The sequence below is a fragment of the Mustela nigripes genome, chromosome 2, assembly GCF_022355385.1.
Source record: "Mustela nigripes isolate SB6536 chromosome 2, MUSNIG.SB6536, whole genome shotgun sequence".
Classification (NCBI taxonomy): domain Eukaryota; kingdom Metazoa; phylum Chordata; class Mammalia; order Carnivora; family Mustelidae; genus Mustela; species Mustela nigripes.
In genome coordinates this window covers 58,035,550-58,050,340 of record NC_081558.1, presented here as the reverse complement: position 1 = coordinate 58,050,340, position 14,791 = coordinate 58,035,550, and the positions used below count along the sequence as shown (strand labels likewise).

Genomic DNA, 14,791 nt, shown 5'->3' with positions numbered 1-14,791 from the left:
GGCAGGGCAGGGGAATGGGGTAAATGGGTGATGGACATTAAGGAGGGCACGTGATATAATGAGCGCTGAGTATTATATAAAACTGATGAATCACTAAACTCTACCTCTGAAACTAATAATACACTATATGTTAATTAATTAAATTTAAATTTAAATAAAGAAACTCAGCGAACTAAAAACAGGATAGGGTGTCTGAGTGGCTCAGTGGGTTAAGCCTCTGTCTTCAGCTCAGGTCATGATCTCAGAGTCCTGGGATCGAGCCCCACATCAGGCTCTCTGCTCAGCAGGGATCCTGCTTCCCCCTCTCTCTCTCTGCCTGCCTCTCTGCCTACTTGTGATCTCTATCTGTCAAATAAATAAATAAAATCTTAAAAATGATAATAATAATAATAAATAAAAATTAAAACAGGATAAACTTGGAAAAACTCACACCCATACACATCATAACCAAACTTCTAAAAACTAAAGATAAGGAGAAGATCTTGAAGAAGCCAGAGAAGAACAACAGATAACATATGAAGGGAAAGTATTAAAATGAGTGTGAATTTCTCAAGCTAGGTCATAAGGCAATGGAACAAAGCTTTTAAGCTCTGAAAAAAAAATAATTATCTGGAATTGTATAAGAAGCAAAAATACCCTTCAGGAATGAGGGCAAAATTAAGATAAAATATTCTCTGATGGAGAAGAACTAAGAGATTTATGGCCAACAGACCTGCCAACAGAAAGTTAAAGAAAATTCCTCAGATCAAAGGCAAATGATTCAGAGAAAGTTGGAACTTCAGGAATCAAGGAAGAGAAACAGAATCCCCAACACCTATTTCATCATTCCACCAACTCATTTCCCTTCTGGTAACCATCAGTTTGTTCTCTAAAGTTAAGGATTTCTTTGCCTCTCTCTCTCTCCCCTTTACTTAAATTCCATACATGAGTGAAATCATGTGATATTTGTCTTTCTCTGACTGACTTATTTCACTTAGTGTAATACTCTTTAGCTCCAGCCACGTCATTGCAAATGGCAAGATTTCATTCTTTTTATGGCTAAGTAATATTCCATTACCTATCAATCAATTGATCAATCGATAGATAAATATGGCATCCATCATTGATGAACACTTGAGCTGCTTCCGTATCTTGACTATTGTAAATAATGCTGCTATAAACATAAGAGTACATGTATCCCTTTGGATTAGTGTTCTTGTATTCTTTGGGTAAATACCCAATAGTGTGATTACTGGGTTGCAACCTCCATACTGTTTTCCACAGTGACTGCACCATTTGGTATTCCCACCAACAAAGCACAAGTATTTCTTTGTCTCCACATCCTCTCCAACACCTGTGGTTTCTTGGGTTATTGATTTTAGCCATTCTTACAGGTGTAAGGTGATATTTCATTGAAGTTTTGATTTGCATTTCCCTGGTGAGTGATGTTGTGGATCTTTTCATGTGTCTGTTGGACATCTGGGTGTTTTCTTTGGAGAAATGTCTGTTCATGTCTTCTGCCCATTTTTAAGTTGGAATTTTTGGTTTTGGGGTGTTGAGTCTGATAAGTTTATATATATATATGGATTTTTTACATATTGTAGACCCTTTATTGGATATGTCATTTGCAAATATATTCTCTCCTTCTGTAGGTTGTCCTTTAATTCACTGATTGTTTCCTTCACTGTGCAGAAACTTTTTATCTTGATGAAGTCCCAATAGTTGATTTTTGCTTTTGTTTCCCTTGCCTCAGGAGACATGCTTGTTGCTATGATGAATGAAGTTGCTATGGTGAATGGTCTGACAGTGTTTTCAGTTTATGGGTTTTTTTTTTAATTTATTTTAGAGAGAGAGAGGAAGAGAGAGTGAGCACAAGCAGGGAGAGGGGGAGGGGAAGAGATAGAGGAAGAAGCAGACTCCCCACTAACTGGAGAGCCTGACTTGGGGCTCAGTCCCAGGACCCTGAGATCATGATCTGAGCCAAAGGCAGACACTTAACCTGAGCTCCCAGGTGCCCCATTTTCAGTGTATATTAATGTTATACAGAGAGGACCATTTCCCCAAAGGTAGACATAGGAACTATATGGTAATAAGCTTCCTGTTTTCCACTGGAAATATATTAATTAGTCTGTTATAAATATGTATATTGTAGGACGCCTGGGTGGCTCAGTCATTAGGTGTCTGCCTTCGGCTCGGGTCATGATCCCAAGGTCCTGGGTTTGAGTCACACATCGGGCACTGTGCTTGGTGGGAAGCCTGCTTATCCCTTTCCCACTCTCCCTGCTTGTATTCCCTCTCTTGCTGTGTCTCTCTCTGTGTCAGATAAATAAATAAAATCTTTTTTAAAAATATGCATATTGCAATCCTTAGGACAACTACTTAAAAAAAAAAAAACATAGGGCGCCTGGGTGGCTCAGTGGGTTAAGCCACTGCCTTCGGCTCAGGTCATGATCTCAGGGTCCTGGGATCGAGTCCTGCGTCGGGCTCTCTGCTCAGCAGGGGGTCTGCTTCCCTTCCTCTCTCTCTGCCTGCCTCTCTGCCTACTTGTGATCTCTATCTGTCAAATAAATAAATAAAATCTTTAAAAAAATATATAAGCAGGTGTGGCTAAAAACTGAAGATAAATTAAAATGGGGTATTAAGAATATTCAAATAATTCAAAATGAAGGAAAGGAGAAATTAAGGTACAAAAATAAAAGAAATAATAAAATAGTGACCTAAATCCAAACATACCAATATTTACATTAAATACAATGGTCTGTATCGGTTAATTTTGTCTCCTAGATCTTCTACTTGTGCTTAAAGAAAGCATAATCCCATTTTTATTTTTTTAAAGGTTTGAGTAACACATTTTTAAAATTTTATTTGTTTATTTGACACAGAGAGAGAGAGAGAGAGAAAATGCAAGCACAAGCAGGGACAGCTGGAGACAGGAAGAAAGGGGGAACCAGGCTCCCTGCGTAGGGAGGCTCAATCCCAGGACCCTGAGATCATGACCTGAGCTGAAGGCAGATGCTTATCTGACTGAGTCACCCAGGTGCCCCATAATCCCATTTTTTAAAATGATGTCTTCCTCTTGGGAAAATAAAAGTAAAAAAAATTCTTGAAAGAATAATTTCCTATCTTAACTCCTACATGCACATTTAAGCATACAACACATTCTATATTTCTCATAAATAATCCCAGGATACTTAGTAGGAGTTCATTTACAATCCATTATGTTGAATAAAAATTATCCCTTGATCTAAAGAGGCTTTACTTATCCATTCCTTCAACTTGGTGGAACATATAAAATCTTTGATCAACTCATTGAATTTATACACAAAGACTGTAACTATGTAACATGATTTTGTAATTACACTGAAATCTCTAGAGGGCCATAAAGAGCCATCGCTCTCCCTTTCACATCCTTTGCAGATAGACAACTACATATACTCAGCCATTCATTTGTTTCTTTTTTGCCCTTTTGAATGAACTCTTGGCCTCCTCCACCAGCCGAGGCCATTAGCTACTGGTTATGCCTTTTTGTGACACTCATGATCCTCCTCTTCCTGCTTGAGTCAGGGGCATTTAAAGGCCCCTTTCACCGGCCGTCCTGGAGAGGATAGGTAACACCCCTCAGCTGGGGACAAACCAACTTGGCCTGGGGTCCATTATTCATTCTATAATTGATTATTTATTCACATGTCCATTCATTCAAAATGAAATCGAATTTGAGATGGCTATTAGAGAGGCATATTCCACAATAAGATAGAAATTAAAATAAATTGGGAAAATGAATGGAGGGAAAATAAAGATAGAAAAGCAAGATAAGGTGACATTGTTACATAAAAGTGCCTAAAGGTTTTTTTCATTGGCAATCTATGGACTGCCATCTTATCTCTGAGGTCACTAGAGGCCAGAGCAGAAAGGAGAGATGTCCTGTTTGCAGTGTCCTCAAGGGAAGAACAAACCACGGTTTAGAAGGTACATATCTTCTAAACGTGGAAGAAACTTCTCCCCATAGCCTCATTTAGAGTTGTGGGAAATGCCCTCAATAGTACTCTTATAATGAATAAAATAGCAGTTAACATTTCACAGAAGAGCAAGTCAAAGGGAAACAATTCTACAGAGGACAAAAAATATCCTAAGACTTTGGGTTTTTCACTAGTCTGATTGAATTCAAGGATGACATTTAGACTGAAGTCTCCTCCAATTTTTCCACAGAAGGACCTTCAACATGGGAGAGCACCCCCTAAAACACCTGGGGGTACAGCCCAAGGCAGTCTACCACACAGATGGAGTTCCTTTGCCATATCATCATTTATTTAAAAAAAAAAACCATGTGCATTTTTTATACTTCATGCAAAATGGTGTTTTAAATTGCTTACTACTGGAGGTGTCAAGATGCAGGGAGAGATTCCTAACTCCTTCAATAATTAAGATGCTGTTGCATTAAGTGTGTCTATTTTTGGAAAATTAACTGCCTTGAAAAAAGCTGACACTGAGTTCAGCCTCCAGTTTCTTGCCCCTTCTTAGTCTCATAATGTTTCCAGAACCCAAACTCACATAATTAGGTAAACACAAATGCCAACCACTGATTCCTCGCTTTATGAGCTCCATTCGTAGAAATTTAGGACAGCGTTCAGGATGGCCCCACATAGGCCTGAGGTGCTGCCACGTGATTCTGGGTGACAGCTGTGGCGGGGTTCAAGTCTCCACAGTCAGACCTGTGTTCTAGTACACTATCTCAGAGCTTTCATACTCAAGAAAACTCTCAGGGCCCCTGGGTGGCTCAGTAGGTTGAGCATCTGCCTTCTACTCAGGTCATGATCCCAGGATACCGGGATCAAGCCCTACCTCGGGCTCTCGGCTCAGTGGGGAGTCTGCTTCTCCCTCTGTCTCTCACCCCACTTGTGCTCTATTTCTCTCTCTCTCTCTCAAATAAATAAATATAATATTTAAAAACAAATAAAACTCACTGGTTGGTCTCTTTGCCACTGAGGCTATAATTTTCATTCCATGTAAATAAAGTAACAGATTTCTAGAAATCTGTTAGATTAACGGATTAGTGGATTAATATGTTAGATTAGTGGCTTAATATGTTAGAAAGCATAGATGGCTTTTAAAAAATATCTCCCAGGGGCACCTGAGTGGCATAGTTGGTTAAGCATCTGACTCTTGCTTTCAACTCAGGTCATGATCTCAGGTTCCTGGGATCAAGTCCCACATTGGGCTCGGCACTGGGCATGGAGTCAGCTTGAGGATTCTCTCTCTCCTCCTCTTCCTCTGCCCCTCCCTGCCAGATGTTCACTCTCTCTCAAATAAATAAATCTTTTTTAAAAATGTCTCCCCAATAAACACTGAAATGAGCAGAAGGAAGCAAAATTAGTGAAGAAAACTGTTTACTCTGAAATTGTAAAAGGGCCCAGCCTGAATTAATTTGAATAAGGACGCCAGAAGCCTTCCCCAGCTAAAACAAAGCAAAACAAAAACAGTTAGTGGGTGTGGCAATGGTAAAAGATGCATTCCAAGATGATGGCAGCAGCTAAGATGGAAAAGGCTGTTTCATCTCCATAGGAGTAACAAGCAAGAAGATAGAACACCTGTACTGGACACCTGTCAGGTTTTTCCGCACTGGCAGCCTTTCTAGAAGTAGTGTCCATAGCCACAGTAGCCAGCCACGGGAAGGAGCCATGGTAGTGCTCTACCCTGTCAGAGCCTCCTGCCAAGCCTCCAGCTCTCCTCAATCTATTGAGCTCTCTTCCTTCCAATAAATCCCCATTTTGCTAAAGCCCACCCTAATTGGTTTCTGCTGTTGCTACCAAGAACCTTAACCAATACAACAGGCATGACCCTTTTGCATTTAATGACTTTGAAATATATAAAACAGAAACTTCTACAAATCATAAGATAAAAGGATAAATCCACAAAAATTGCATGGACTTTAAGATACTGTTCTCAGAAATTGATAGATCAAAGAGATATTTTTTAAAACTGAAACAAAAAGAGATTTAGAGCTTTGTGTTAATTCAAGCTAATACAATTATGAGACTGACGCGCTACCTACTGCGCTAACGAGGCACCTCAAGCTAATACAATTAAATAAGAGTTCAAAATCAGTTCTTCAGTCTCACTAGCTACATTTTAAGTTATTCAATACCATATGTGTCTAATGGTTGCTCTATTGCACAGTGTGGATTATATGACATTTCCTTCATTACAGAAAGTTTAACTAGACAGAGTTGTTGTAAAGAAAATGTGATAAAGGGGTGCCTGGGTGGCTCAGTGGGTTAAGCCTCTGCCTTCTGCTCAGGTCATGATCCTGGAGTCCTGGCATCGAGCCCTGCATCGGACTCTCTGCTCAGTGGGGAGCCTGCTTCCCCCTCCCCCTCTGCCTGCCTCTCTGCCTACTTGTGATCTCTCTCTCTCTCTCTGTCTCTCTGCCAAATAAGTAAATTTTTTAAAAAATCTTTTAAAAAAGAAAGAAAGAAAATGTGATAAACACACATGCATGCACCAGGGACTGTTACTCAATCATTAAAAGGAAAGAAATCCTGTCCATTTACAACAAGGATGAACCTGGAAGACAATATGCTAAATGAAATAATCTGGACACACACAAATAAACCCCAAATACTATACCATCTCACTTATATGTGGAATCTAAAATAGTCAATTTCACAGAGGTGGAGTGTGGAATGGTAGTTGCCAGGGACTTCGGGTAGAGGGAATGGTGACGGTTGTCAAAGGCTAAAAACTTTCAGTTATAAGATGAGTAAGTTCTGAAAATGCATAGCATGATGACTATAGTTAACAACACTGTATCATATACTTGAAATTTGCTTTAGTGTTCTCACCACACACGTGCACATACACACACACACACACAAAGGTAACTACGTGGGGTTATGGATCTATTAATTAGCTTGATTCTGGTATTCATTTCACAATGTGTACCATAAACAGAGACAGTTTTTATCAATCAACTTCAGGAAAGCTGGAAAAAAGCGAATCTTTATTTTCATACCTAATTTTGGTTTTGTAATTTTGTAATATTTCCTTAAAGAGAACCACCAAATTTGTATAAGATTTACACCCCACTTATTGGTCTCATCAACAAGCTGTGAAAAATACAGTGATACCATGATGTCCTCCTTCATTCAACAGCTTAGTAGTTATGAGCAAGGGTCTTGAGGGCCACACATCTGGATGTATTTTGTGGTTCTGCCACTTCTAATGTAGGTACAGCATTCAATTGCTGTAAGTTTTTCCTAACCTATAAAACTGGAATAACAATAGTACCTGCTTGCAGGCTTACTGTGTGGATGATATAACATAATGTCTGAAATGCAACCAGCACATTAGACACAGTACACAGTATGCACAGAATGAATAGCTACTCTTACTATTTTATGGTGTTTGGGGAGTGAAAATTCTTTCAGAAAAGGCAGGTGAAAAAAGACATTTTCAAGGAAACAACATGCTAGACCTCTTAGAAATATACTTGAGGCACAAGAGAAGTATCTTAGATGAACTCTAAGATGCAAGAAATAATGAAGAGCAATGAAGTATAAATGTGTGGGTTAATTCTGAATGAGCATTTACTGTATAAAACAATAATGATAATGTCTTGCAGAGCTGAAAGATATATAGAATTAAAATGCACATCAACAATAGCTAATACATCAGGATGACAGTAAATATAATTAAACTATTATAAAGCTCTCCAAGAAGAGGGTCAAGTATTGATTATGTTTAGGTCTTGATAAGTTAATTATGCATGTTTTATTTTTTAGAATAACCACCAAAAAAATAGAAACAGGGATTATAACTTCTAAATCGGTAGAGAGAAGGAAATGGAATGATAAAAAATACTCCGCCAATCCAAAAGTTGGCATTAAAGGAGAAAAGAAAGAATAAGTAAGATAGGGACAATCCACAAATGAGGCAGTAGATTTAAACCAAAATATATGAGTAATTGCATTAAATGTAAACAGACTAAATGCTCCAGGTTAAAAGATGAAGATCATTAGAGTGGTTCTTGAAAATACTACTTTTCAGAATTTATAATATCAGTCAAGAGAATGCTGATGGAGCGGCACCTGGGTAGCTTGGTTGGTTGAGTGACTGCCTTCAGCTCAGGTCATGATCCCAGGGTCCTGGGATGGAGTCCTGCATTGGGCTTCCTGCTCTGCGGGTGAGCCTGCTTTTCCCTCTCCCTCTGCTTGCCGCTCTCCCTGCTTGTGCTCTCTCTCTCTCTGTCAAATAAATAAAATCTTAAAAAGAAAAAAAGAATGCTGACGGAACTTATCCTAGAGTACAAGGATCACTCATAATGATAAATTTATAAATGGTAAAATTTATATGTTCTTAATAACAGACTCAAAATGTGTAGACTAAAAATTGACAGTACTAAAGGGGAAAACAGACAAATCCACAATCTAAGTGAGATATTTTAACACAGTTCCCTCAGTAACTAGAAGAATAAGCCCACAAACATCCATAAATACACAAGAGGGTTGGCTAACATGACCCAATGAATGCACATGGAACACTGCACCAACAACTACAAAATAACCATCATTTGCAAGCATGCATGGATCATTTTCAAAAATTGACTTTAATATGCCAGGATTGGGCACTTATGCATACATTATCTCCTCTTATCATCATAAAATTGTGAAATAATCATCTAGGCTGGAAATCCTCCAGACTCACTCTGCCCCATTCTCTGTCATGCTCTATGTCCTGTGAAGTTGACAAATAATGAATGGGTGCATTCGCAGATGTCTTTCTCCTCTAGCTTCTGGTTGAGTCCATCCAGTGGGAGCCAAGAACAGAGACTGTTGGTTAAAAGAAGGGTAGAGTCAGGGAATTTACTGTCCCTGCCCCCTCCCTGTGGGCTTGCTGAGGATGGCTGCTCCATCTTCCCTGCCTACGTCAGCTCCTGGCAGGCTGCACTCTTTAGACAGCTGCCCTCTCCGAGCCCAGTACCCATTCCTCCCCTTGCTGCCTCTTAGGTCTAAGGGTGGTAATGGCTGTTCTTAGTGGGTCTTCCTGAGCCCTGTCCCCACCCTTCCAACAGTCCCTTCACTAAATTATCTTCAAATTACTCAGCTAGGGTGTGCCATCTATTTCCTGCAAGAACCTTGGGCTGAGTATTAACATCCCCATCTGCCTTTAAGGAAACATAAGCTCAGGGAGGCCAGCAACTCACACATGGTTACCAGCTGTAACTCCCCTCTAGGTGTAGAAATAAGGGCAATTCCATCCCTAGCTCCCATAATCAATTACTAAATTTGGACAACAGTATGCCCAGTTAATATGTCAATTATTAAAATAATTTTGGGGCATGCCTGGGTAGCTCAGTGGGTTGAAGCTTCTGCCTTCGGTTCAGGTCATGATCCCGGAGTCCTGGGATTGAGCCCCGCATCAGGCTCTCTGCTCAGCGGGGAGCCTGCTTCCCCACCCCCTCTGTCTGCCTCTCTGCCTCCTTGTAATCTCTGCCTCCTTGTAATCTCTGCCTGTCAAATAAATAAATAAAATCTTTAAAATAATAATAATAATTTTTGAATGTGCATTATAACATGGCCTTTTTTAGTTTCTTAAACGTTAGGGACACCACGCCTTCCATTGAAAGTATGTTTGTTCATTAATTTTTGGTGCTTGATGCCTTTTAGAGGGTGTTTTCCAATAGAGTAAAGATAACCTCTGAATTTCAGACCTCATGACATTTTGTCTTCCTACTTTGCTATTTTTCAGATCGACATGAGGTTATCTCCAAAGAAATACTGGAGCTGGACCCATGGGAGAACCAATGGAATGTTGTAGCCATCAATGTCCTCATGCATGACAGTTATGACGTTTGTCTGGTGGCCAGGATGAACCCCCGAGACCTCATCCCCCCACCTTCAGATCTGGTGGAAGAAGGCCATGAACACTGAGGTCAGTATTTGCTGTAGGACCTCCTGCTGTGTCTAACACGGGAGGCACTAGGAATGGAGAAAGCCCACAGGCACCAGCCAGTCACCCTGAACATGTGTGTTATATGCATAGTGGTCCATGTGCAAAGCAGTGTGTGCTGGATATTGTGATAGGGACCTGCAGTTGGTTAGAATGGACAAAACATTACAAGGTCAAGTGTGGCAACAGCACAGGAAGAACACAGGATAAGTGCCATAGGAATCAAGGGATGCAGGGACCTCACACTGCTGGGGACTCAAGGACAGCATTGCCAAGGAGCAGACCTTTTACTGGGGCCTCAGATGGTGAAGAAGCAATCCCATGGGTGCAGATCATGGGGACATCACAGAAACAGCTGAGCAACATCCCAGAGCTGGGTCAGATTGCCCGGGCCATGGGCTCTGCTACTAAGACTGGAAAAGGAGATTATAGACAAGTGACCAACACCTGTAAACACAAAGACTGTGGACCTGGTCTCTGAGCAGGGGAATCATCTCACGATCTTGTGATGTTAAAGGAAAATGTCCCTCTGTGCTCTCTTCCAGTTTCAATCTTACAGAGACTTTCTATTCTCGTGTAGAATATTCTTCTACCGCAGCAACGTTGCCCAAAATGGGGCTAGCAGTGAACCACAAGTTCCTAACAGCTCAGGCACTCAAGCCCAACCACAGTGAGCAGAGAAACTCTACCCTCATCCAGGCCCTGGCAGTGTCCTGGACTAGAGTTATCCAGGCTGCCCTCTAGCTCACATGACCTTGTGCAGGTTGGCCCTGACAAGGCTCTGGAGTGGAGAGAAGAAGCACATCCCTTTGGCTACCGGCTGCCTGCCCTCTTATCTAGCCTTTGCAGGATCTTCCCCAAGACTACCAATAGGGATGGAGCCACCTGCTCCAGCCCACAGTTGAGCATAATCAGAAAACAGCCAGTCCCTGAATATACTTTAGGGGTGACATTTAAATGACACATGGGGAATCCATCTATCTGACTTACCATTCATACTTCTGGAAGTACAGTGGATTCAAAGAGTGCACTTTCATAGCTGTTCCTCGACAACTTCTCCAGAGTTTCCCATTGCACAGGGCTCTTTTTTAAAACAGGAGTGCTCAGTAAATTCCCTAGAACCTTCTCAGAGGGAGACAATGCTAGATTGAGACAGCTCTTGTCTGGTGCCAGGTCATGTGACCATGACGACCATGAGCCCATGTTCCCAAGTTCCAGCTGCTGAAGCAGGCTGAAGAGGCAGGCCCAGTGGGAAACCTGCTTCTGCCACCATGACAGGGGTCCACTAAGACCCCATGCAGGTTGTCCCCATGTAGGCCAGACTCGAGGAGGGCAGCGGCCATGCCTGTCACTTTGCAATGGCGCCACTTGGAACCTGCACTGAGCAAAGTGAAGAGAAGCTGATGCTTCTCCCTGGCCAAGGCTCCTAATCTCGGGGGGGGGGGGGGGGGGGGGGCGGGGGGTCTTGCTACAAAGGCAGAGTAGTTCCTCTGAGTGGCTGTGCTGGCTGTGGCAGCCGTGGTGGCAGAGAGTCTCCCCAGATCTGTTTCCCCGACTTCCTCTTAGCAGACCCGCAGTGCCTGCCCCACCCCTCAAGCACACACTAGAAGCTGCAGCACTTCCTGCATCCAGGAAGCCCTCGTCAGTGTGTCATGATACGACTTATCCATCCATCGGGTTCAAGATCTAGGCTCTCCTGCCAGCCTTGCTGCTTCGCTAGCTGTGTGATCTCTCCAGCAAGATAACCTCTCCAAAGCCTCATTTTCCCCATATGCAGAAAAGGGAGAAAAATGCTTTTTAGTGTTGGTATGAGGACTGAGTGAGAAAGTGCTGAGCAAAGTGGCTGTCAGGTACTGAAACAACAAACAACCTTTAGCTGCCATTATTTCTAGAACCATTATCATTGTCATCCGCATTTCCCAAAGCACAGTGCCCACAGCAACCCAGGGCTTGAGTGCGCTCTGGGGGGACTGTAGGGGAGCTATGCACTCGGTGTGAGATGGTTCTTCATTTCCCAGACTCAGCCCCTCAGCTCCTCCAGGTGGTGGGCAGGGGAATAAGCAAGGTTTTGCTTTTAGTATCCTTGGTGCTTCTTGTCTGACTTTCATATTCGTAGTTAAACACAAGACACCTTTACCCTCCTGTTGTCCGAGATTGTCAGAGATGCCACTTTGAATTCCTACTGCTCCAGTTTTGACCTCAACTGAAGGCCATCTCTTCATGAGGGGATATGTATGTTATGGAGCACTCTTGACGACTTCAACTCTTTGCTAGTTCTGATCTTCGTGAGGCAAGATTTCTGGACATGGAGCGTAGAACACAGTAGGGAAATGATCTGAATGCCGGGGCTGGCAAAAGATGGCGGCCGCCAGCATGTCCGGGTCTGGCTTGCGTGCACCAAGAAAGCACCACTGTTCCCACTGATTGACTTTATAATGAGCAGATGCTTTCAGTTTGAACTTCCAGAATAAAAACCCACTAATGAAAGGTCGCCTTTGTTTTTCTTCATATTGCAATTCAATGTCCATTTCTCTCATTTCCTGTGCCCAGGAAGTACTGAGCATCCCAGGGCACTTCCTTTGGGTCTGAGGCCCAGCATCCCCCACCGATGGCCCCTACTCTGCCCTTGCAATGCTGGGGGTCCCCAGAGCCCATTCTAAGGAGAGTGTGCCAACACTGGGTCTACAGCCTTGGAGGGGTGAGCCCTGGGAGGGTGGACCAGGAAGAGAGCAGGGGCCAGGAATGTCCCCATGGCACGGATCTGACAGCACCCCGCGCTGGTTGAGCCACTCCCCCAGCCCCAGACCTGGCACTACCAGAGTATCCTGAATAAAGCGGGAGGCCACGGAGGCATTTCTCAGAGGGGTGCTGCATGAGGCAGATCACAAAACACCAGCAGTGGGAGAACCTGGTCTTTCTCAGGGTCTGAGCTGTGATGCGGGGCTCTGCCCTCGATGAGTTCACATTCTGGAGGAGGGAAGAAAGCAAACATGGGGACTTGACATCTTATGAGGAAGTAGGGTCTACACCCACAACAGGAAAAGTGCAGTGTAGTTCAGGGTATCTCTGCATTTGTTTCTATTGCGCCAGAAAAACAACCACAAATTTAGTAGCTCATTACCATACAGAGCTGTGATCTCACACTTCCATAGTCTCGAAATCTGAAATGGACGTCAGTCAGGCGACATCAGGGCGCCCCAGGACTGCGCTCCTCTGGGAGGTGAGGCTCTAGAGTCAAATCCACATCCTTGCCTTTTTCAGTCTCCAGAGGCCACTGGCATGTCTTGGCTTGTATTCCCTTCTTCCATCTTCAAAGCCAAGGATCTCTTCTGTTCTGCCTGCCCAGATTGTCTCCTCTGTCTCCCACTTCTGATCCCTCCCCATTTCTGGTGGTCTCCAGGTATCCTGCCCGGGTAGCGAGCATCATCTTCCCATCTTAAGGTCACCTGGCCGGCAGTTTAATTTCCCTTGGCCACAAAACGTTCAACAGGCAAGGTTTCCAAGGGTTAGGATGTACACACTTGAGGGACACCATTATTCTGCCTACCATACTAAATGAATGCCTGACTTAGCCATGGAGTACGTCTGTGCACAACATGTGCAGGACTTTCCAGGCTCACTGAAGGTTGGGAGCCCCAGGGGTTACAAGGCAAGTGTAAATGCAGTTGTGTGACTATGAGAGCTGTGGTCTCAGAGACCTCCATGACATTCTTATGGGGGCTGGGGGGTGGGGACCGTGAGAAGGAAAGACCCTCCTTGCCTACAGGATTATTTCCACTCTGCTTTAACATGAAACCTTTGATACTGGGCATAGACTCAAAGAAGTATAGTAACAACTAAACACAAGCCATAACCTAACTTAAATGCTTCTCTGGTACAACCAACGTGACCCAAGGTGCTGGGGGAAGCCCAGGGAAGAGGACCCTTGGTTTTAGAGTGTGCTGCAGGCTCAGAGGGTAGGAGACCCTCAGGCTTGGGTTTGCTGGATAGACAAAGAAGGGTGTCTAGGCTCAGGAACACCCTAGGCAAAGTTCCCAGCATAGGAAGGGGCCTGGTGTGTTCTGGTTACAGAGAGAAGCTCTGTGCCAGCAGTATGTGGATTGGTGCCTGGAGAGGCAGACTGGGCTAGGCTGGGAAGGACCCTGGGTGTGAATGCGTGGAAGCCAGTGTGGGATTTTATAAAGATCACTTTGAAGGTCATACCTCAGGATGGATAGGCGTGGGCCACCTGATAGACAGCTGTTGGCAGAGTCCAGGCAAGAGACCAACCAAGGGAACAGTGGGAATGAGAAGACTGACCCCCACATTGTTCAACAATTGACTGCACAATGTAAATGAGTAGAAATTTAATTACAGTGTGCCACTTGGGTCTGAAGTGAATGATTTTTTAAAAGACAATTGACTGTCTCAAAAACTGGGCAGAAGACATGAACAGACATTTCTGCAAAGAAGACATCCAGATGGCCAACAGACATGTGAAAAAATGCTCAGCATCACTAGGCATCAGTGAAATACAAATCAAAAGCACAATGAGACACCACCTCACACCAGTCAGAATGGCTAAAATTAACAACACAGGAAACAATAAATGTTGGTGAGGACGCAGAGAGAGGGGGACCCTTCTGCACTGTTGGTGGGAATGCAAGCTGGTGCAGCCACTCTGGAAAACAGTATGGAGGTTCCTCAAGAAGTCAAAAATAGAGCTGCCTTATGACCCAGCAATTGCACTACTTAGTTTTTATCCAAAGGATACAAAATTACTGATTCTAAGGGGCACATGCACCCCCAATGTTTATAACAGCAATGTCCACAATAGCCAATTTATGGAAAGAGCCCAGCTGTCCACTAACAGATGAGTGGATAAAGA

At 43.2% G+C, this 14,791-nt stretch overlaps 1 protein-coding gene across 1 annotated transcript in view; it reads left to right on the top strand.

The window, feature by feature from the left end:
• Positions 1-9,905, top strand: part of KBTBD12 (kelch repeat and BTB domain containing 12) — a 73,455-nt gene extending 63,550 nt beyond the window's left edge. The window contains exon 7 of the mRNA XM_059390449.1: positions 9,724-9,905. Within this exon, the coding sequence (XP_059246432.1) occupies positions 9,724-9,905 (182 nt within the window). The remainder of the gene's footprint in view (positions 1-9,723) is intronic.
• Positions 9,906-14,791: the final 4,886 nt, after the last annotated feature.